This window comes from Caretta caretta, chromosome 1 (genome assembly GCF_965140235.1).
Source record: "Caretta caretta isolate rCarCar2 chromosome 1, rCarCar1.hap1, whole genome shotgun sequence".
Classification (NCBI taxonomy): Eukaryota; Metazoa; Chordata; order Testudines; family Cheloniidae; genus Caretta; species Caretta caretta.
The window spans coordinates 265,234,356-265,257,337 of NC_134206.1; the positions used below are offsets into that span (position 1 = coordinate 265,234,356).

At 46.0% G+C, this 22,982-nt stretch overlaps 1 protein-coding gene across 1 annotated transcript; it reads right to left on the bottom strand.

Annotated features, from left to right (window-relative positions):
* Window positions 1-976: 976 nt before the first annotated feature.
* EMP1 (epithelial membrane protein 1) lies at window positions 977-21,893 on the bottom strand. The gene is made up of 5 exons (XM_048835355.2): window positions 21,657-21,893; window positions 8,514-8,649; window positions 5,309-5,414; window positions 5,045-5,185; window positions 977-2,774 (listed from the first exon to the last, which is right to left on the bottom strand). Exons 2-5 carry the CDS (start codon window positions 8,589-8,591, stop codon window positions 2,614-2,616), a joined length of 486 nt encoding a protein of 161 aa, XP_048691312.1. The 5' UTR covers window positions 8,592-8,649; window positions 21,657-21,893; the 3' UTR covers window positions 977-2,613.
* Window positions 21,894-22,982: the final 1,089 nt, after the last annotated feature.

Here is a 22,982-nt window from a genome sequence, read left to right on the forward strand (position 1 = left end):
TGGGAGATAGAGCCCAATTCCAGGAGACTCCTGGAGAAACCGGGAGGGTTTGCAACCCTAGCACGGAATTAGCTCACAGCTAGGAGAACCTCCTGAGCTGGGTTGGCAAGGCCTCCTCCCAGGCATGCCTTGGGGGTGAGACACCGCTCTTCAGGGAGCGAGGAAAGCCCCTGTACATCTGGTCACAGTGCAAGTATTCCTTCCAGTTGGTTCCCATATCCCATTGTGATGTTTCAGCCAGTTTATACTTGTGGCATAGAAGTCCCACACTATTATAGCTGATTTCTCTAAGGTCCCATCTGTGAATATGTACCACTCTAACTGTGTGGCTTATTTGGTTGGCAACACTTTCTACCAAGATGGCTACCCATGGGCCTGATCATGCAAGCTAGGGAGCAAAGGATGCTTAGCACCTCAGAAAATCACATCCCAGGTTTGCTGAGGCCAGGAAATGCCATTGGCACTTGAGTTCTGATCTCACGTTCTAGATCTGTCCAGGCATTAAATCATAGAAGCTGAAGGTGGAAAAAAGGTTCCAGTCAGTCATCTTGCGCATCTCCCAAATAAAGATGTACACAGTAAATCTTTACGACGCTGATGTTGGAACTGGGTCCTACTCATGCCCAGAGTGAGACTGAGGCACAGACACTATGGGCTCCTGCCTTGGGTCTGAGCTTCTGGAGCCATGGGACTGTATCAGAATCTCAGCTTTGGTACATCTAAGTTTCTAGTTCTCATGGCTGTGAAGAAAGCTTGAAAATGGGAACCAACCATAGCCAAGTGCAATGGCGTTTGCCCGAGTTGCAGAAAACCTGAAACAATAGCCTGGCTCACACCCAAAGGGAAACCCTATCATCTGCACCAGCAGCCATGTAGCAGTATGGCAGCATCATAGCAGAGTGAACTTTGGTTTGGCGGGAAGAGCAACACCTTCATTCACAGTCTCAAATACTTTTTTAAAAAAGGCAAAAATGTGTAAAATAAAGGGAATTAAATTGTATTTTGTATCCTTAAAGCTAGAAACATTTGTATCAAAATATTTACAATGACTGTATAGAAATAAACACTCACTCTGTCAAAGAAACAGCAAAGTACAGTACTAGAATATGTCTACCGAATTAACAAAGTCTATATGGAAAGAGACTGTAACAGAGAAAGTATGAGAGAAAATACTGTTCATGCTACCCCTGCACCCATGAATTTTTTGTTGCCACCTAACTTTAGTTTGTGGGCCTAACCACAGTGAGTCCTGACCTCTTACCACCAACAATCTCCACTTGCTATTTAAGCTTTTCAAAGGGACAGAAATGTTTGGATTGGATACTCTGATGCAGACAGTAACTCTATTCCTGCAATTATGACACGACAATGCTATTTTTTTCCATACAGCCTTTCGTGTGGGGATTTCATTGTATAGGCATTAATTAACAAAGCCTCTCAGCACCCCTGGGAGGTAGGTATAATGAACATCATTTTACAAATGGAAGAATATAGGCACAAATAGGTTAAGTGACAGAGTTGGGAACAGAATGCTGGATTCCTAACTCTCAGATTTTTTCCACTCTAACTACTAGGCCTTATTTCTTCTGCCATCAAATGTCTTTTTAGTTTGAGGTGACTGACAATGTCACTGTGGGGTCAGTGATTAATGCCCCATCCTGTGCTGTTTTTCCAAGGAGGGGGGAAAATCTATTAAGTACAGGCAGTTATAAAAACCTAATTCAGTGTTTCAACAGTGAGCTCCCACAAGCCTAAGCAGGCTGCCTCAGTGATCAGATTGCAAAGTCCCTTCAGTCCCATGGCTTATAGAGCACATGCATCACAAATCTGCCTGTTTATGGCTTCATAGGGACTTCCTGAGATCTTCATTATGCTGCTGTGTTAGAGAGCTACACAGCCAACTATAGTGGAGAAACACCCCCAGATGACACTCTGGGGTATGTACCACTGAGTTATAACTGCATCCTCTGTTACTAGGATCATTGACTGCCTCCTTCCTTCCCTGGCTCCTCCCCTCCATTCTTATATGCTTCCTTCTCTCCCTCCACCTCACTCCCGATTTATTCATGGGAATTAGTCTCTTTCTAAAGTAGGAAACAGGATGGCAATGAATTTGTAGTTATGATATTTTTAAAAACTTGAATTTAGTCTAGTTGGGCTGTTTCCAGATCTAATGTCTTTAACGCTTCTAAAAATGTAACAAAAGGCCTGTCCCATTGTTCTCCGGGGCAAAAAAGTCTTATCCCTCACTACCCCGCACACAATGCAGGCTAAAGAGACATAGGGAGGAGAGAGGGGAGGAAGTAGGACGCAGCACTCATTTCCTTGAGGTGCCGCCGAGTCGGTGATGTCGAGTCTGGGGGTTCCTGAAGGCACAGCCTGACTTTGCGAGGAAGGAGAGCAGAGTCCAGTGACGAGGCGGTTCGTCTGTAACTTTAGGGCCCAAGGATCAAGGAGGTGCTGGCTGGATTGGAGGAGCTGTTTCTCACTCTTTGGTGGATTCATTTGTGGTGGGTGTTTTTTTGTGTTATTGGCCAAACGGTTCTTCCAGCTGAATGACTCCTCATCCTCCCCATCCCCAATTTCTAACCCTCCCCCTGACCCTTTTACTCCTTATTTCTTTCTAAGGACAAGGTAGAGGACGCCAATGATGAAGCTGAAGCAAAAGCAGATCCAGGCCAATATGAAGGAGTAGCCATGATGGTCTTGAGGCTCTGTGAAGTAGTGTGGAAATCGGGCTGTGTAGATGGAGACTGCAATCAAAATGAACAGCCCTGTAGGGGGAGGAGAGGGAAGAAAGAATTGGAAGATGTTGGAAAACTTTAATCTTTGCAGGACATCTCAGGTACTGCAGTGATATTGTGGCATGTGCTCTATGAAGCTGATGGTCCATTTATTGTTGTAGGGCTGCTCATGAGCACTGAGCACTTTATGCTAATTTTTTATCAGAGGGTTTCTTGTGAGCACCGGGTCAGTATGTCCTGGTTTGTTACTGGAAGGAGATAGGCCACGGTTGCATACCGGAGCTGCTCGGATTCCAGAGTTGTCGGGAATGGTACACAAATTTAGATTCTGGTGTGTTAGTGTTGGCTCCCTTACAAGTACTGAAGCTGTACACGCTAGTGTGCATTTGGGCAGATCACTCACGAGTGGGGCTGCACACACTTGTTTGTTGTTTGCTTGTACATTAACACTGGGGTTTGCTGTTGTAGGGTTTTTCATGAGCACTGAGGCTACTGGCACAGGCTTTTCATATATATATATATATATAATTACAAAACCACATAAACATATTGCATGCACTGAAAACAGATTGAAGTGGGGGGAAGTGGATGGCATTTTTGGGCTTGCCAACCTTGACAGTGATCCTTTATCGACTGACTGTTCTAATCACTCTCAGGTGTAAAACCAATAACAAGAAAAACAACCTGCTTCCTCTAAACACATTTCCTTTCCCCCTTCCTCCCTTCCAGTAAGGACTTCCAATTGAAGACTGTGATCTGTATCGACCCTTGGACCCCAAGAGCAGCGCTTATATTGGGAATCTATTTGTAACCAGTGGGGAGCTCTGGAGAATTAAACACTATTATATTTGACTTGTACTCTCCCCCTTTCATATAGTCAGAGTCTGATCCAAAGGCAATGAAGTCAATGAAGAATCTCTCATTACTTTAATGGGTTTGGGTGAGATCACCTTCTGTTTACAATTCACAAACGGTAGGTGGGGGCTGGTATGGATAACTGCCTGGAGCAAGAAACCAAGCTGTAATCTGAAGTGGAGAATTATATTGCCTCATACATCTAACCTTTAGGTGAATGTGTGATGCCCTCCTTCTCAAAAAGGCAATAGTAATTAGGATGGGCAGAGCAGGACAAGAGGACTTCTCCTCTCACTGCCTGATGGTGTTGACAGTTTGAAAACATTATCTGCCATCCCTGTTCTTTCTTTCTTGGAAAGACCCTGTTGTGTTCAAGACCATGCGTTGTGAATAACCAAAGCAGTGACTGCTTTCCTGAAACAGCCATTTTGAATTTTACATCAGAGCCACTGTGTGGTGGAGCAAGATGCTCTGGGACTGTTTGGTTTATGCTGTGGAGAACAACCCGTCCCATGGTGGAGTCAATGATAAAACCTTCAGACACTTTGATAGGGCCCATTGAATCCAGAGGGAGGGATACCAAAGCAGTTTACAGACAATAGACAAAACCATTCCAGCAAGTGTATGCTTGCATCTTCCATTCATTCCAATGGAATTCCACTGGTGCAGCAGTGGGGATGGTTGCACTAATAGATTTGTGAGTGTGTATAAGAGCTAGTTTGAAAATGGTAAGTATTTCCAAAAGACATTTAATCATTTTGATTTTTTTTTTCAAAAATATTAATGGAAATTTTCTGTTTATTTTTTTTTTTTAATGAAAAACAGAAAATGTTTCGGTTCCTTCCCTCATCCCTCAGCCCCCCAAATCAGGTTTTTTTAAATTGAATTTTTTTTTACTAAAAACGTTTTGATTTTCAGTTCTTCAGAATAACCCTGGAAAGCTTCAAACGAAAACGTTCAACAAAAAATTCCTTTTAGGAAACAGCCATTTTTTGTTGAAAAAATTTTGGTGGACACTTTTCAACCAGCTCTATAAGCATGGGCCAACTCTGGGGAAGGTATGGGGGGCATTCCCTTCTCCCCCCCCTCCCCCCCTCAAAAAAGCTGTATATGTTGATAGTAGGGAGGTGCAATTTAAGGTTCAGATGACCTCAAAGAGCTTGAGTCATGGCCTCCCCCTTATCCTCAGTCTCCCCTCCCGAAAAGCAGCGCCCCCTCCCTGCAGGGCCCAGCTATTGCTCCTGCCTCTCCCCGTGGGGTGCAAGTCACAGCTCGCCTGGCCTCCAAGGTCACTTGACTGGTGGCTCCATTAGCTGCTGCATAGGGGCGGGGGAGGGGGAGGGGGAGAGGGAGGGGGCGGGGGCGGGGGAGGGGTGTGTGTTACCTACGCGCGCGCACACATGTTTAAACCTTTTAGCATCCTGCTGCAGAGAGACTAGACTTACAGCAAATCAGCATGCTGGCTCCAGTGATATAGAAGCGTTTCCCTTTCTCCATGGTGAAGAGCTGCACCACAAACATGACCAGTGAGGCGAAGGAGAAGATGATGGCCAGGATCATGAAGGCTTGCACTGCTTTGAGGGAAGCTGGCAATACAGAGGCGGTGGGGGGAGGGGAAAAAGTATGTTAAGACACTATCAGTATCACAATGTATTGTAATCCTTCAAACTATACAGGTCGTATCAAGACCTAAAAAAAATGTCTCTTACGCATATCCCCTTCAGCAAATGTAATCTGACTGCATTTCCCAGCAATGCACTTTAGCCAGAGTCCTGTTGAGTTTGCTCCCCTGGGAGAGGTACCTGCCATCCAGACCTGAAATGGAACAAAACAGTCGTGGCAATGTTGTTGCTCTTGACCATTCTGACAATGATTGCTCCAGCCTCTCAGCTGATCTGGGCCTAAGAGGGACAATGATTGCTGGAAGCTTGTGTAGAGATAAAACCTTCACCATGTGCATGGAACTCACAAAGATCTAAAGTTGTCTGGGATAAGAGATTTGAAAGACTTGAGATATTTAGTCTAGATAGAAGAGTTGGTGGTGGTGGGGAACTCAATTACAAAAATATAGTGAAAATTGCTCTTAGGTTCCTTTTTGTCCTGCCCTGTAAAGTGACAATAAGGGGCCACTCAATTACATTAAAGGGCAGTACACTTAGAACAAATAGAAAATTGAAATGCTAAACTGGTGAAACTCTCAGTCACACGAGGTCACTGGAGGAATATTGGATGAATTTTGAAAAGGACTGGATAATTTCATAGACACTGGTCAGTATTTTTAGCTAAGGCAGCTAAGATAATAAGAATAAAACACATATGCTTTGGGGGTACAAAAAGATTGTCGGCAGAGGACAAAGAAGGACTCTTTTTACCCCTTTTGTGCACAGCCTTTTCCAGTTGGTCATCTGCACTGTGGGTGCTTAGACACGCTGCTGCTGTGTTGGCTTTGAAAGCATTTGAAAGCAGTTTCAATGTCCTGCAAATGGGGCGTGCAGGACACCACATTCACAAATGGAGGTGTCCTATGTGAATCAGAATGTGTGGACACTCCGTGACTGAAGGTGGCAATTAGCTGGAAGCCATGATGTGGCAGGAGTGTCACAGTAAAGCTGAAGCTTTGAGTTTGTCATTGTTATGGTGACCTCCTTTGGGGGGCTCTACACTCTGAATACGTTTGCACAATTTTTAAAATGTGTGCAATAGCCTCTCATTAGAGCTCCTAGCCCCTCTTTTGGCTGTAGTTCTTTGTCTCGAAAATCTACTAGGCGGGGCAGTCTATTCCCATCTAGGTCTGCTGTGCCAGACTTCTCTAGACCATCAGAGTGCAGGATAAACTGAGAGTTCACTGGGGTTTCTTGAGCATTTTAGTTCTAATTCTTGCCTCCTGTTGTCGGGTTTCAAGGCAGCCCCTTAAATGTGATTTGGAGGCTGTGGAATAATTTTCAGACAGAGGCTGCCACAAGGGGGCAGCATAAACTAAGGCACAGGAACTGCTCCAAATGTTTGCATTGCTGCTTGTGCAGGTGAAGTCTCTGAAAGACAGGAGAGTTCTTCATGTGTATTTCTATGAAGTTTAAAATGGAGCTGGGCTGGCCACTAGAAAGATGTTGGCCTGCCCCTTTGCCTCCCTTCTGCTGTAAAGAGGACTGGGGAGGAGGGATTCATTTTGGAGTATAGTATACAAACAAGACCATTTGTCTAACTAAAAATAGCATCTGTCTTTATAAGCTTTTGGGGCCGGGGGCTGTCATTTTACTATATGTCTGTACAGGGCCTAGCGCAGCAAGGCCCCAACCTTGCTGAGGCCTCTAGGTGTTAACGCTATATAAATAACAATCTGCAGTGGCACTGGAAAGGATACAATTACTAAGAGAGGGGGGCATACGCTTCCTTCAGCATCTAAGCTCTTTAGCTGGCGGTATCAGGAAGAAATTTCTGCTTGTGGCACAAGATTGCACACTGAGTTCCAATATGGAGTTTGTGCTTTCTTTTGAACAATGAAGGAACAATTATTGGAGACAGTATACCCAACAAGATGGAGCAGTAGGCTTTCCCAGTAGAAAAGCTAGATGAAGAATTGGTTTCTGCTGTTATGGAAGAATATGGAACATAATGTACCACTGGTTTGCACGGATGTGACAGCATTTGTTCCTTAACAAGCCTTTTATCTTCACTCCGATAAGAATTGTTGGTTTTCCTTTTTGACTTGGTGAGCAAGAGCATGTTGTTGGGAATAAATACCTAGACAGCAGCATCTTGACACCGAGTGGGATTTTTACCAGCTCTTTCCATCTCAAGAAACTCTCCCCTGCAAATCTTTTGGTATTCACACTGCTGTGAGTTACTTGGCCATTGGCCCAACAATTTACAGTCAGGAGTCCCCAGCAACACTTGGCCTTTTTGTGTTGTATGTATGTGCTGTTGGATCACATGCTCTGTGGAATCTGGGGAATTTTCAGTGTATGAACCTTCTGCAGCCAATTCCTTCTAGCCTGGCAGAAGATGAATTGCATGTATTATATAACAAATCTTTTCTCCCAGGTTTTGTGATACTCTCTTAATTTTGACTTATGATTTTAATGTCACAGAAGATCAATGATCTGCGAGCATGTGAGAAAATATGCCCCCTGTGGTATTCACACAGCCCCGCTGACTTCAGTGACATTGCATGAAGGTATCTGAGGGCAGAATTTGACCAACTTACTATACCTATTCCTTGGACTTGGGTGGCACTAATGTGTCCGGAAGAATCTAAAACTGATTCAGCCAATCAGATAACATATTATCCAAACGCTCTTTGATTTTTCTTTTAAATGAGATGCCATTTAATGAGACTGTCTGGCAGATGGGATGATAAATTTCAGCTCAAAACTATCCTCCATTAATCTCACTTGCTCAACTAGTCCTTGAATGGGGCGTGTACCGGTGGTTCCTACTACAAAGTTATGGGAGTGGAAACATCACTGTGAGGCTGCCTGTGTTTGTTTGAGTTCAGGACGAGGAACTTTTCTGTTTTCAGGGTGGCATTTAAATTAAAGAGGCTTGATTTTTTTTCAGAGATCCATTTATTTCAAGGGAGTTACCTCAGCTTAAAATTGGAGTCACAGAGCAGTGCATCAGGCTCGTTATGTTTTCTGAACAGCGCCTTTGCACATTATTGTTCACTGAAAGAGGGTGCCCTACTCCCAAACTCTATAGGCTGGCATTCCTACAGCGGAACCTTTCAAAGATATGTGGGGTTATAACTGTGGAAGGGTTGAGCGTTCAGTGTCTGCTGCCTGTCTTGTTTAGAGAGACAAAATGGGTGAGGTAATATCTTCAGCGTCCGTTAGTGAGAGAGACAAGCTTTCGCACTTACACAGAGATCGACATGGCTACAACAACACAGTCTTGTTCAGAAGCAGAATTACTTACGTTGGCAATGGTGGATACAAACAGCATGACCACGGTGGCAATGTGGACCACAAAAATACCAGCCAATAGCACCAACATCTTGGCTTCTTAGTCTGTGTGTGTGCGGTGCGGGGGAAGGTCTCAAATGCAGATGATTCTGAGGGAAAAAAGTAGTGGAGAAGAAAATAAAGGTGGGTGCTGGAACCAAGAACTTTGTTACAATAAACCAGTATTTACATGCAAGAAAGTAACCAGGTTTGTTCAAAACCCACCCCAGAAACATTGGCCTAGTGCTGAAAAATTACATCTAAAAATACCGGCAACACCCCCCACATCCCAGTAAATCACTCAGAGTAATTAGAGAGAAGCTGTAGCCACTGTAGCCAGTCTTACAGGAAATGCAATGCAGGGTTTTGAAGATACTGTGGGTAGTTTTTAAAAATAGGCTGAATATATGTCTGACCATGAATAAGGTTAGGTGCTGTGAAGGGTAAAGTGATATACTCCAGTCCCACATGCCAGGAAATTGAGCTACTTGCCCACTGGGGCCGTGGACGTCAGGAAGGATTTCCTTTTCCTCATCCCCCACACCTGACAATACAGTGTTATCCAGTTGGTCTGGTGTATCATGAGTCGGCTGGGGTGGAGATTTGTCTTCCTCTGACATGTCAGGTATTGGGCACTGGTGGAGTGGACTACAGGACGAAGCAGGCCGGTGGTGTGATCCGTTATGTTAATTGAAAATACCAGCATAGATGAATCACTGGGCTGTTCTAGAGGGGGAGAAAATAGGCTACTGTACTTAGTGGCTCAATGGTTGGATCGGGTATGGTGGAAGATGGGATAACTGGAGTCATTGCGGGGCATGGATCAGCATTCATGTTGCGGTCGCTGTGAGTACCTGGCCCAGGCTGGGGAAGCTAATGATCCAACCAGTGGACCAAGTTCAATGATGAATCCTGGTCATGTGCCACCTGAGGCACATTGCACATACACTAAGAAGAAGAACTGGAGTCAATGCTTTGCTCAGATCCTTTATTCCTAAAATGGAAATTGTTGCAGTTTCCATAAAAAAAATCCCAAGAATTGGTTTGTAGTGAGGACTACTCTTGATTTCCTTGTAAATTGAAGGAAATCTGCGCAGCATATTAATGCATTAAGACACCCTTCACGAGTAACGCATCTGATTCCTTTGCATTATTCCCCTACGTGCAGCAGGACTTGAATTCGTGTGGTGTTCCTTGTCACTGATGAATATTTAATTTAAAGAGAAGTGAGATTTTAGGAACTAGCCTTGGCGGGTTCTGATGGTGCCATTTAACCAAGGGTACTGTTTTCTTTTTTGCGATTATGAAATCTCAGGAGCCAGAGGCCTGATATTGACAACAGATTCACGCCCCCTGCACAGAAGTGGCAAGTGGAAAGCATTAGGTTTTCAAATCTCACCTACTGGCAGGACGCTTATCAGTATTTTGTAATTAGAGTCACAGAAATTAGAAAAAAGGAGTACTTGTGGCATCTTAGAGACTAACCAATTTATTTGAGCATAAGCTTTCGTGAGCTACAGCTCACTTCATCGGATGCATCCGATGAAGTGAGCTGTAGCTCACGAAAGCTTATGCTCAAATAAATTGATTAATCTCTAAGGTGCCACAAGTACTCCTTTTCTTTTTGCGAATACAGACTAACATGGCTGCTACTCTGAAACAGAAATTAGAGACAGCAAAGGCCTGTTGGGTCCTTTAGTCTATCTTCTCTGTCCAGGAGAAGACTGCACCTGAAAATGTAGGGGGTTAAACAAAGGGGCTAAGTTAATTTCCTGCCCTCCCTCTCATTGCTAGGTGACAGCAGTGTCAAACACCTGCTTTATATTTGCAGCTGTTCTGGGCCAGGTGAGTCAGGCAAGGAATCCAGCTGTAGCTTTCTGGATGTGGAGCAGTGACAATGCAATATAATACTGCAGTTATCATTTGTACTAACGTCTGTCATACAGAAAGGCTTTGTAGAGTCACCCAAATGGCATATGTTACTCATTGACTCCACCTTTCCCCTCCTTCCCTTTTGCCTAATTGAAGCCTTGTGTGTGTCAGAGCTGATTTTAGAGATTACTGGGTTGTATCATCACAGTTCAAATACTATTTTCCCACACCTTATGGGGCTGCCAAGCTTTCCCACTTGCTTACCATTTGTCCAAAACCAGCACTAATTAATAACCAACAGGAATTCCCAGAATTACAGAAAATGGAGAAAGAAGTGACTTCTGTGCCATGCAGGATTGTTCTTCACTGTAAATATCTGTGTTTTGTCCTGTCCAGTTTGCAAGGTCTCAACCAATGAGGCTTCCACCTCTTCTCTTGGGAAGTTCTTCCACGGCCTAACAGATCTGACTAGTAGAAAATGGTTCCTGATATTCTGCGTCTCTTTGTCCTGGCTTGCTTTTATCCCTTGGATTACCCTAGAAAACTCCTTATACTTCAGGATTTTCAGAGGTGAGGAACACTCACACCTCTCACTCAATGCTGTGGCTGCTGTTGGGTGTTCAGCACTTCTGTTGCTGAAACCAGGCTCCAACTGGATTCCTCCAGCACCTTTAATAATCTGTCATCTGAATCCCCTGTGCTTTGGTTCTGAAACTGAGTTGACTAAAGAGAACATGGACTCACCCATGCATATAGGCTGTGAGAAATCATAGCTTCCCTGCTCCCTGAGGAGAGGTATCTGTGTACGGTCAGCCAAACCACACTGGCTTTCTTTACCACCATATCACATAGGAAGCTCATAACTCGAGGTCTTCACATTTTTTTCAAACAGAAAACATTTTGCATTGGAAAATGCCATGTTAAAAAATTAAAATATTTGGGGGAAAATGTTTTTTAAATTTATAATTGTTAATGGACATTTTTAAAAAAAAAACAGAAATGATTTTTAAAAATCCTCGCCTGACCAAGCTGACCAGAACATTCATTTTTAAATGTTTCTTTATTTATGAAAATGGAAAATAACTGAAATGTACCTTTCTGCTATAAAAATGTTCCACCCAAAATTTTAAAAAAACCAACCAACCAAACCAAACCAAACCAACCCCCAAAAACCACCACCAACAAAACAACCAAACATAAATTGATTTTGGAATTTTTGTTTTTTGTTTGCTGTGAATTTTCTTTTTCTGATCAGTTCTACTCACATCTAGCATGCTGCTCAAGATCAGCCCTAGTTAGGTCACTTTTGGCATTACTAATTCCCATGGCCACTTTCACTATGCATGCTACCTAACGTGAGCTCCTCAGGGGATATCCATTCTTAGCTTTGAGTCTTTCTGAGGAAAAGCATGACCACCCTCTCCGTTCATTGACGCTTTTGCCCATTGAATACACAGTAGATAATAATCCCATGTAAACTCAGGGATAGGAGAGAGCAAGATAATTGGTCTTTTCTATTTCTGACTGGGCTACATGTGCTTTTCTTCTCATTAAGGCACAATAGAAAGTGCCTTGGTGGTTCTGCAGGAGTGAGGCCTGTGTTCTCATTAGCCGGGTGGGGTCACATTGCTGGAGCAGCAGCACATGTCGGGTGCATATCCTTTCTCCTCCTTTCCTCAATCTAATTGTAGCTGGAATTGGAGTTTATCAGGCTTTTATTGGACTGTAGTTCAATCCCAACCATCCTGGAGTTGCCAGTTTTTCCATTGACTCACTCCAAAGAATGCAAACCTGCAGTTACTTAACCCTGCAATTGCTCAGTGTAGCCTGTCTTTTCCAGGTCTGCATCTCGCAAGCCAGGTAGGTGTCATGTCCAGGAACCAGGGCCTGTGGAATGCTCAGTAAGCCCTGTGGCAGCCTCCTGCGGACCTTTATGATGGGAAATCAGTCCCTGGGCCAAGGTGAATGGGTAGAACAGTTACTGAAAGATGCCAGACTTGAGGAGAGGAGAGGACGTGAGCTCATCTGCCTGGTATTCACCTTGGATGGCTTGAAATGGAAGAGAGACTTAGTACTGGTGATGGTAGCTTGAGATTCTCCCCCTCTTCCCCGGTCCCCCCCGAGATCATGGTTGGAGAGAATGCTATCAAGGCACAGGAGTGCTAATAATGAAGAACAACAGCTTACATTCCTATAGCACTTGTCATCATGAAGGATCCTAAATTTCTTTTACAAACACTGTCCATCCATCTGCTGGAATGCAGCTTCTTCTGGGGAGAGCACAGTGGTTGGTTCATAGCATGCAGCACTGCTACACTACAGTTGAAGGCAGGAAGACCACCATATTTGATTCCCCCCCCCCAATATCCCCACCCGCAAAAAGTCATCTACAGAGAGCATATACTTTTCAGGGGGAAAAAATCATTTAGTTCAAACCCAACTTTCTGGCAAAATAGTTTGGATGGAAAATTTTCAACCTGTGCTAGTTGCCACCTTAGAATTAGTGCAGACCAGCAGGACAGATAACAGAGCCAATGGCCCTAATTAGGGCCAGGATCATAGAATCAGAGAATACCAGGGTTGGAAGGGACCTCAAGAGGTCATCTAGTCCAACCCCCTGCTCAAAGCAGGGCCAATCCCCAATTTTTGCCCCAGATCCCAAATGGCCCCCTCAAGGATAGAACTCACAACCCTGGGTTTAGCAGGCCAGTGCTCAAACCACTGAGCTTGAAAGTGAAGAGTATGAAGGCTACAACAGAAGAGAAAAATACTGGATGTGCCACCCTACAGCTGGTACAAACTAACAGCTCTGGCACCAGCAAATCACCAGGGCAATAAAGCAAACCTGCAATGGGCAATGCTACTTATGGTATCACCACGACCAAGTGGCTCAGGGCAATGCATCACCTATCACAAATTCGTAGAACTGTTCCACAGGCTTGCCTTCCATAGATACATTCTCTGAGCACGCCAGGGGCCATCGCAGTTTTGTCAGGCCCTGTGATGCGAGCCTGCTGTCTCACAATGGATGGACTCAATTGTCATAATACAAAGATGCAAAGATCATCCTGCCATTGTGACTTTATTGTTTTTCCCACAGAACCAATACCAGAGAGTTGGTGGCCCTACAGATTACAAAGGTGAAACATCCCATTTTCCCCTATGGACTGCTTCTCGTTTCAGACCCAAGTGAGGCCAGAGGCCCTGCTGACACAGGGTCTGTGTGTTATTATGCGCAGGCAGCATGGTACAAAGCCTTGGTAGCTTCTGCTCTTGATTCACCAGCCTGACTCAGTTTGAAAAGCAGGTGCCTTTTATAAAGCTGGGGGAATTTGTCAGATCTCCCTGCACAGAGAGCTCTTGGGAGTCTGTGCGTGTGTACATGTGCTTTTGGAGTCTTTGATTTAAGGGGTGGGATTAAAAGGCCTTACTAGGTGCACAGCTTGGTCTTTACAATAACTAGCGGGGATACGCCAACCACCGCCAAGTATCTGATGGGTGTAAACGTAAAGGAAAGAGAGGAATTGCACAGGGTAGCCCAAGGGGCTATAGCTGAGAGTAATGGGCTGAAATTCAGCAAACAGAATGTTTTGGCTAGGGATCGGGAAACATTTTCTAGTAGTGAGTGAGGACTGTTATGCTGTGGAGTAGTCTCACAAGGGAAGTGGTAGAAGACTCATCGCTTGAGTCACTTATAACTGGACTGGACAAAGCCCTGGAGAACAACTGTAGGGAACAGTCCTGCACTAGGAAGACTGGAAAAGATGATCTGACAGGGTTTTTCCTCTGTGATGTCTATGATTCATTTAAGAGTGAGTGAACCTCTCAGCACTGAAGGGAAGCACTGAGAAATTGGCATTTTCTCAGGAAGAAAAGCCCTGGAGCGCCAACTCATGTGACAGCCTCAATAGAAACACCGAAGCTCTCTTGGTAGGAGGGAGGGGAAGAGAGAGCTGCCTGAGGTCTAACAAGCTGCCAACAGCCTCCCCTGGAGAAAACTACTGTAGGGAGAAAGGGAGGGGCTGAGTGCCTAAAAAGGGAAGGAGAGAGACCAGGGAGAGGGTAAGGGGAAACTAGAGTAAATGGGAGCCACAGAAATGTTTCAGTGGCTTAGTGAATAGTAATTATAAGACCCTCCATGCTGGTACTTCGGGGGAGTTCAGGAAGTGAGGGAGGGAGCATACACATCTCGCCATGTTAAGAGTCTCAGGATTTCTATTCCTAAAACTGGTTAATTAAAAATGTACAATGTTTGGGAGGGCCTGGAACGCGCAGTGAATTAATAAAAAGGAACAGGGAGAGAAAAGAGCATGCTTAGACGTGTCTGGTCGATGGGCTGGAGGCTGCAGGTGTGTGGGTGTGATTTATCTGTGTGTGTGTGTGTGTGTATGCATGTTTATTTCTGTGCATGTGTCTCTGTGAGTCTGCTTGTGTTTGCATGTGCGTGTATCTTCTCTGTGGGTATGTCTGTGAGCTTACCTGCTCGCGTTTGTGTTTGTTTTATTTTTGTGTGCACATATTTATCTGTTTGAGTGTATCTGAGTTTGGCTGCATGTGCATGTGTGTGTTAGTGCACATATTGTAAAAACTGGTTTACAATCATGATCCCATTAAACTGTCCTTTAAAGTTATAATACAGTACACTGCTATCAAAAGCCTGAGCATGAAACCTGCCTGAACACTATTCTGACTCCATGTGGCCTTTAACTGAAGGGGGATGGTTAGCAAAGCACCCTGCTGCTGTGCCTTTCCCTCCAATTGTTGTTCCGAAAGAAAGAAAGAAAGAGCTGACATAGGAGGGAATATATTTGTGAAACTTTTCTTTAGAGAAACTGAATTGAGAGAGTGAGCAAGAGAGAATCCTGGTTCATGGTCAGACGACCTCTCCTTTTCCCCTACAGCAGTGGTTTTCAACCAATGATCTGTAAACCCCTGGGGGTCCACAGACTTAGTGGCGGATTAACACATGTGCCCCAGGCAATTTGGGGGCCCCTGCAGGAGCACTGGAACCTGGGTAGAAGTGGACAGCCCCAGCCACCCCCGCTCCATGCCTGCCCAGGCTACTATGCCCATGTTAAAAAGTGGGCGGGCATGGCCCTCCGACTTTTAAAAGTGTGGGGGCATGGGCCCCCTGTTCCCTGCAGTTCTGGTGCCCCTGGGCCTCTGGGGTATAGGGGGGCCTAAATGTCCTTTGTGCCAAGAGCCTCAGTAAATCTTAATCTTCTTCTGCACAGAATATGTCTAAGGGGTCTGCGAAAGGTTGTCGGTACCATAGAACCACGGTTTTCAATGTGTGGACGGCTGACCCCGGGCGGGTGCGCAGATTCTGTCTGAGATTTCCAAAGGGGGTCCCGCACCTCCATTTGAAACGTTTGAGGGGTCTGCAGATGAAAAAAGGGTGAAAGCCACTGACCTACTGTGTCAACAATAAACCTGCCCCCTATGTGCCGGCATAGACATGGTGCTCCCAAAGAGCTGTTGAGTCTGAAAACCAGCTAAGAAAAGATTGACCTGGCTAAAGTGCAAACTGTTCAATAGCTCTCTTTCTTGTAATGTCATCCCATAATATGAGATGAAGGGGGACATGGTGAAATGAATGGCTAGTTAGTTTAGAGCAAATTAAAGTGCATTACTTCTTTTTGCAAAGTGCACTTAGCCTGGGCTCTTCACTGCGGCAAGAGGTCATAAATCCTATTGGACTGTAAGAGGGTTGGGAGTTACAAACAATAATAGCACGCACCGTTATTTATCACAAGGGTAATTAGATCTCCTGTTACAGGGTGTAAACTGATTTCCACAAGGCTCGGGAAAGAATTCCTGACATCTGATGAGGCATGGCAACTGCTCTGCTCCTAGGTCTTTGGTGCAAAATCCTAACAGTAAAATGGCTTACTTCAGCAACATGTGTGATTTCCAAAGAGGGCGGCCACACCTTAGCAAACTCTTGCTCTGCTTGTGTTTTTTTTATCCTTCACCCATGAGTGTTCTGCACTTCAGTCCCCTTGTCCTGATTGCTCACTCTCCCTTCCACGAGGCGTAGTCTATCTCTTAAGAGGGACACAGCTCAGACATTACTCAGTGATGACAAGTGCTCGGATGTTGGACTCCAAAGTTAATAACGTCCAAGCAGACTTTGGCCTAAGCAAGCAATTTGGGGAAGGAAAGGCACTTGCCTTGTGCACCCTCTAATCAGAAGGTGTGTCCACACAGCACCAAAATAATCACCAGGATGGCTTCCCAGGAGCTATAACCATGGCTTGAAAGGAAAACAAGGGGTGGCCAGCTGGATGATGGAAACCTCCCGACTGATTTGGCGGCAAAATGAAGCAACGTGTTTCAGCAAGCATGGTCCACTGATTTTTGCATGTAGCCCAGGAATGTCATGGTTCATGCCCTTAGACTGAGTTAGTAGACTCTCACTGTGGAACTCTTACCTCCCCTGCTGCAGACACTGTGTTTCCTATTTGGTGGGTAAATCCTATACCCCAAACTTCATCTTGACAATCAGGATCCCTCCTTCAAGGGGGGATTGGTTCAGGGCAGGTGGGGAGCGGAGGAGATTGAATCCTCTTCGCCTGGCCTTAAGGCCTTCTCTACCATGAAAATGAAACAGAATAGAGCAGGCCACACTTGGCATTAGTGGGAAAGCTGCTCTCAGAATGCCCTCTGCTCCGCTGTGATGCTGCAACCTGTTCAAGAGGGGCAGTGTAGATGAGGCTGCAGCTTTGGGGAGGATTTTTCAAGTGCATCATGGAGGTTAGCATTTTGCATGTTGGCTGCTATAGCAGTTGCGTTTATGTCTTATGTTTCTAAAGCTCATGCTTCAGGGTTTCAGCCGGTCTCCAGCATGGGTCAGGAAGGGATTTTCCTACCACCCCCACCCTCCTGCCCCAGTGTATTCTGGGAGGGTTATGGATTTGGGGTGGTTTTTTTTTTTTGCCTCCTTCCTCTCAAGCATCAGGGATAGCCCAGGCTGGAGATGGGACACTGGGCAGGGTGGCCCAGGCCTCTGAGGTGGCACCAAGCATTCTCTCTCTCAGGCACTTGGTTGGTTGCTCACATGCTCAGGGTATAACTGATCTCCACATGCAGTGTTGGGAAGGGATTTTTCCCCAAGTCAGATTGGTAGTGACCTGTGGCATTTTTCGCATTCCTCTGTGGCATGTGGGTGTGGGTCACTTGCCAGGAGTAGCTGAGTAGATCTCACTTAATCATTTCAGGGGCCTTGAGGATTGATGCACCTGGGTCTCTCCTATTCCCTGCCTGTGGCACACAATAGTCTAGTTTCTTATGGACTGTAATATTTTGGTCTAATTTTGTTTTTAGGTTTAGTGAGCAGGTGATATACAGGGGGGTCAGGCTAAATCCAGTGCTGCCTTCTGGCCTTAAACATCATGACTCTATGAGGCACTTTTCAAAACAACCTTCTAAGATTTATAGAAATCCTGCCAGCAACTGCAGTCCCATCCAGCTGCTCCTTCCGAAGGTTAGGGTGACCAGACAGCAAATGTGAAAAATCGGGACGGGGCTGAGGGGTGATATAAGAAAAAGACCCAAAAATCGGGACTGTCCCTATAAAATTGGGACATCTGGTCATCCTACCGAAGGTAGTCTCGGAGCAGCAAGCATTATGAGAAAAGAGGTGTCTTGGAATGCTCTGTGCTCTGCAGGGAACTTCACATGAGCAGGCAGGGTAGTGATATGTTGGAAGAAGATGCCTCCAAACCCATTCCGTGCCCTCTTGTTTGTCTCTGTGAGCACTTGGCTTGCAGGAAAGATCCTTGAAAAATTAGGACGCCCATCTTCAAATGTTGGGATGGGAAGTGAACCCCCCCCCTTGGGCTGGAGAAGGCAAAGTATCTCCGCCCTTCATCCCTCCTGCTCTCAGGCTGCTGCTATGCTGGGAAAGTAGGAAGACGAGTTCCTGTGATCCGCCTTACGTTAATTAGCCTTTTTGCCGGAGAACAGAAGCAAGAAGGGAAGTAGGAATGAAATTCTCTGAGCACGGAGCTGCCCTTTCTTCTGCTGCTGTTCAGATGGCAGGTGACACTGACATAAAAGCGAATGTGTCTACTGTTGAGAAAGTGTTAGTGCTGCCCAATCTGGCGGGAGGAGGACCACCTACGTGGACGCCCATTCCGGTTCCTCAGCGCATTGCGCGCCAGGTACAGTGCTCGGTGTGATGACAGCTTCTGCCCAGCAGGCAGAGGGAATTCAGAGCAGGATTGGAAATCTGCCATTGTACAGGGGACGTGTGACACATGGCTTCAAGCCGACATGGCATCCTCTGGCAGAGGAGGGGAAGCAGTGTTAGTGCAGAGATCACCTGCCTTCAGTGTGGGGAAATTCAGGCACACATATTGAGGAAGGTTCCGGCTGTCTGCCATGCCGTGCTGCCCGGGGGTCATACAGCAGGCTTATGGACAAAGTAAAGGACACCTTTAGGTCTGAATTCCCCTATGCTGAGTCAGTTTAGCCAAATGTATGTTACACGGCAGCTGGAGGCGGCTTCCCAGCATGGGTAGGCAGACGCACTAGCTGTGTTCAAGCCAGCGCGCTAAAAATAACTGCGTTGCTGTAGCAACACAGGTGGCAGCTCGACCTAGCCCCCTGAGTACAATCCTGCCGGACCCCCGCATGGCTGGCCCAAGCTACTGCTGCGGCCACACTGCTATTTGTACCACGCTAGCTTGAGCAGAGCTCATCTGTCTACCTGTGCAGGGAAGCATCCTCCCAGCTGCTGTCCCGGCATACCCCCAAGTTCCCTGCCTCGGGGGCCTCTCTCGAAATACCAAAGCAGCCAATCCGCTACTTTTCATTTCCTGGAATTGGGTCTGTTTTCAAGCTTTCTAGACAGAGCCCACGCTCCATTGCAAGGCTTCAGACGGCTACCGTATTTTATTGTCATGCCCTTGTATCACTTAAGAATGGAACGAGTTGAAGGCCCCGAAGATGCACCCTGTGGGTGCTACACAAGCAGAGAGGGCCTTTCGTGCACAGCTTTCGCTGCCCAGAGAGGGAGAGAGGAGGTGTCAGCCACCCCTGTGGCACTGTGCCCCACTCCCCCAGAGCCAGAGGATTCTCTGTGGGGCCCACAATCCCTGGCCCACTTCCCTCAGGTTTTTCCATGGGAGGGGCTCAATCCCCCTCCTTATGAGTTTTGAAATTGGATGAACAAAAGGTACAGGCTGTTCCCCAGTCAGACACACCTGATGTGCCGCTGTCATATAGAAACTGCACAAAATGCCTGCAGGACAATCAAGGCCGAGGTGTCTCCAACAGGACTGCCTGCACAAGTAAAACAAGCAGGATTCGTTCCTCCCTCACTTTAAATGGTCTCCTATAAGAAGCACTGTTGTTCAAAGGGTGCACAGCCAGGCTGGCACTTAGGAGACCTGGGTTCTAGTCCTAGCTCTGCCTGTGACCATGGGCAATATCCCTTTTGTTTTCCTGCCTCCCTTGGTCTGTTTAGACTGCAAGCTCTTTGGGGCAGGCACTGAGTGTGTCTGGTGCTTAGCACACAGGGACCCCCAATATTGGTTAAGGTTTCCAGGCACTACAGTAGTAGAAGTAATAATAATGACCCAAGACACGACAGCATGAAGTGGCATTACTACACTATTTTTGGGCCATCACTCCAGCGGTGCGTAGTTGTGTATCTTTGAGCGGGGCTGCTCTGCATTGTCATGTTCTAGGGAAATGATTTGTGTTTAAGCACAGGAAAAACCTCTTTGCAGTCTCAGTGCTTACCCGCCCCACCTCCCAGGTATTTGTGCAAAGAGTTTGGGTGGAAGGAGGAGGGTGAGTCTGGCAGATTGGAAACCCTTTTTGGAAAACATCTCAGATTGCTGAGGGTGACGCCTAATGGGCCAGTGGCGCTATCCCAAGGATGAACCTGGCCCCATCTCCTCAGGCACATCACGTCCCGTGCCCTTCGCTGTGTGTATTCAGAAAAAGAAACTCTCTCCTCATGACAGAGATGTTGCAACAGGGCACGCCTGGACAAAGCCAGTCTCACAAGTGCCTTAATAGAGAGTACCAGTGCCTTCCAGCAAAAGGCTGCTCAGCCATTGTTTTCTTCCCCCAGCTCTTCTAAATGTATTTTAGTATTAACCGTACCAAAATAACTGCTTTCACTCCCAAAAGTGCCTTTCACCCAGAAGGCTCTGTAAGAGCTCTAGAGTCTCTCTCTGTCTTGGTCACTTCTCCCACCACTGAAATGCAGTTGCCCCTTGGCTGGAAGGCAACAGCTGCAAGTGTGCACAGCAACAGGCTAAACTCCTACTACCTGCAGACAGGCTGAGAATTAAATGGGAGCAGGGCTGATCTGAAATATATTTAGGGGAAACGAAAGAATTGCTGGGGAAAGGCATTTCGTGTGGGAGGAGGGTTGAGTGAGAAATTTGCCAGTTTCTGCAATGCTCTACTTCCCACCAATAGGCTCCCACCACTCATTTATCCCCTCCACTTTTCTCATGTAGCTCTCCTATTGCTTTCAGCACTTCTCTCGTCTGCCTTCCTTTTATTCTCATCACTCCCAACCCCAGGGATTTGGCTGCCAAGAAGGCGTAACATGCAATCGCATTGTTCATATGTCTTTGGTTAGAACTTCTGATCAGCTTCAGTCTCACTAGCTCGGATTCTGAGAAGCACCCTCCCAGCTCTGATTTGAGCTGTGCCAACTCTTTTGCCATCAAAGACTTAAGTTTTAATTATTTTGTTAAACCAGTGACTTGCAAACCACTAATAAAATGGGAGAGCTTTGACACACGCACAAAAGCATGAGGGACATCTGAAAAAACCAAAGGCCAGCTTCTGATCTGAGTTGAGCTGGTGTAAATCTGAATTAGCAGGATTGATTTCAAAGAGACCTGCACTGAACTTCGAAGCTTGCAAATGTGTCATTGCAAAAAAAAAAAAAAAAAGTGGCATCTCCCTTACTCCACACTGCAGACAGTTCCGCTGTGTGTCTCTCACACCCTCAAGTCAAGAATAGAGTTACCTTAGCAAGCAGTGTGCAGTTGCAGTCAGACCTTGTAGTGCCTTCTGTTGGTGCCTCAGCCCTATCTGTGGCTGGATTTCAAAGCACAATATAAAGGCATAAATGTCTGCCATTAGTGAGTCTCACTCAGAGATATAGAGAACCATGGAAATAAGGGAAAAGGGAAAGACAGCTTTAGACCAAAGGAATGGGAGATACTGAATGGAGAAAGCAGTTGCAGAGGATTTTGTGAAGAGATCTTACCCTGGAGTGGGGCTGGTTCTGGCACCTTTAGAAGAAGGAGCTTGCTTTGCCTTAGTCCTGTCTCCTGATGTGCAGAGCTGTAGTGGAGTTGTAAGTTTCCTCTGCTGCTGTGTCAGGAGGTGCGATGGGGTGGTGTCTTTTCCCTGTGTTTTAAAGGAGTTTCTATTAATCAGTCTCGCTTTAAAGAAAAAAAATGTATAAACTACGCCCTGCTTGGCAGCAAGTCAAGAGTCACTGGGAGGAAACCAGCAACTCAAAGAAATCTCTTGTGGAGTTCTGACTGACTCAGAGCACAGTACAGAGACCACAGCCTGGAAAAGGAATGACACGAATCCAGATGAGTAATAGGAGGCACCCAAACAACATCTGTTTACAAAAACGGACTTCTGGTTACCATTTTTTTTTTTTAAATCTATAGTTACAAATGTGGTCAAAGATACAATGCACTCAAACAAACAAATAAATGACCCTGCGTAGGGTGTGGTGATGTCTGAGTGAGTCACTGAGCACCACATCTCTCTACCACTTTCAGGAAAAGGGGCCTTTCCGAAGGGAGCAGGGGAAGGGGATATTGATCATTCTTGCAGAATGGGACTGGGTGAGCCCTTTGGAAATACACTATGGAGCCGAGATCCCTGAACGGCAGTCCCTGAAGCAGTGGAGTACCTGTTCGCCTGATGGGTATGGCTTGCCTCCTTGTGTCCAGGTGAGAGCAGGCCGGAAGGAGAGCTGAAATGAGGAGACAGTGTGAGGAACTGTTTTCAGAGGATAATACACTCATCACACTAGAGACATCCAAAAATACAAGAACACTTTCCCCATGGCTGAGGTGCCTTGGGGCCGTTAGATAGTTGTGACTGGGAAGGAGAGGGGTCTGGGTGATGGTGAATGGCAAGGAGATGGCATCCATAGCAAGCTCTCTTGTTAAAAATGTGGCCCTACTAGGAAAGAGTTTGAGATCCTCTGCTTTAGGGAATAAGCCTGCATTTGCAGAGCAGAGCAGTGACAGACAAGATAACTCGGTAAGGCTTTTCCATCTCTAATGACGAGGACACTGGAGTGTTCTCATAAAAAGGAAGCAGATGCTTTTCGAGGTCTGAGCTGGTGAAAAGACATACTGGCTCTTTTTCAGACTACTCCCTCTGTCCGGCACTGCTGCCTTTTCTGTGTCCCCTGTCTAGTTTTAGTACAAAGCGTAAACTGGGCTGTAGTTGGCAGGAGTGAGAACTGCTCACATGCACCGAGTGCAGTCTCAGCTCCATTGAAGTCAATGGGAATACTGCCATTGGTTTCAGTGGAGTCAGGGTTTTGTCCTCCAGCTACAGC

Coding starts and splice junctions, on each gene's coding strand:
- EMP1 (XM_048835355.2), bottom strand. CDS start 8,591: ATGTTGGTGCTATTGGCTGGTATTTTTGTGGTCCACATTGCCACCGTG. Junction 5,415..8,513: donor TTGTATCCACCATTGCCAAC/GTAAGTAATTCT, acceptor GTTCCATTTCAG/GTCTGGATGGCAGGTACCTC. Junction 5,186..5,308: donor ATTTGCTGAAGGGGATATGC/GTAAGAGACATT, acceptor CTGTATTGCCAG/CTTCCCTCAAAGCAGTGCAA.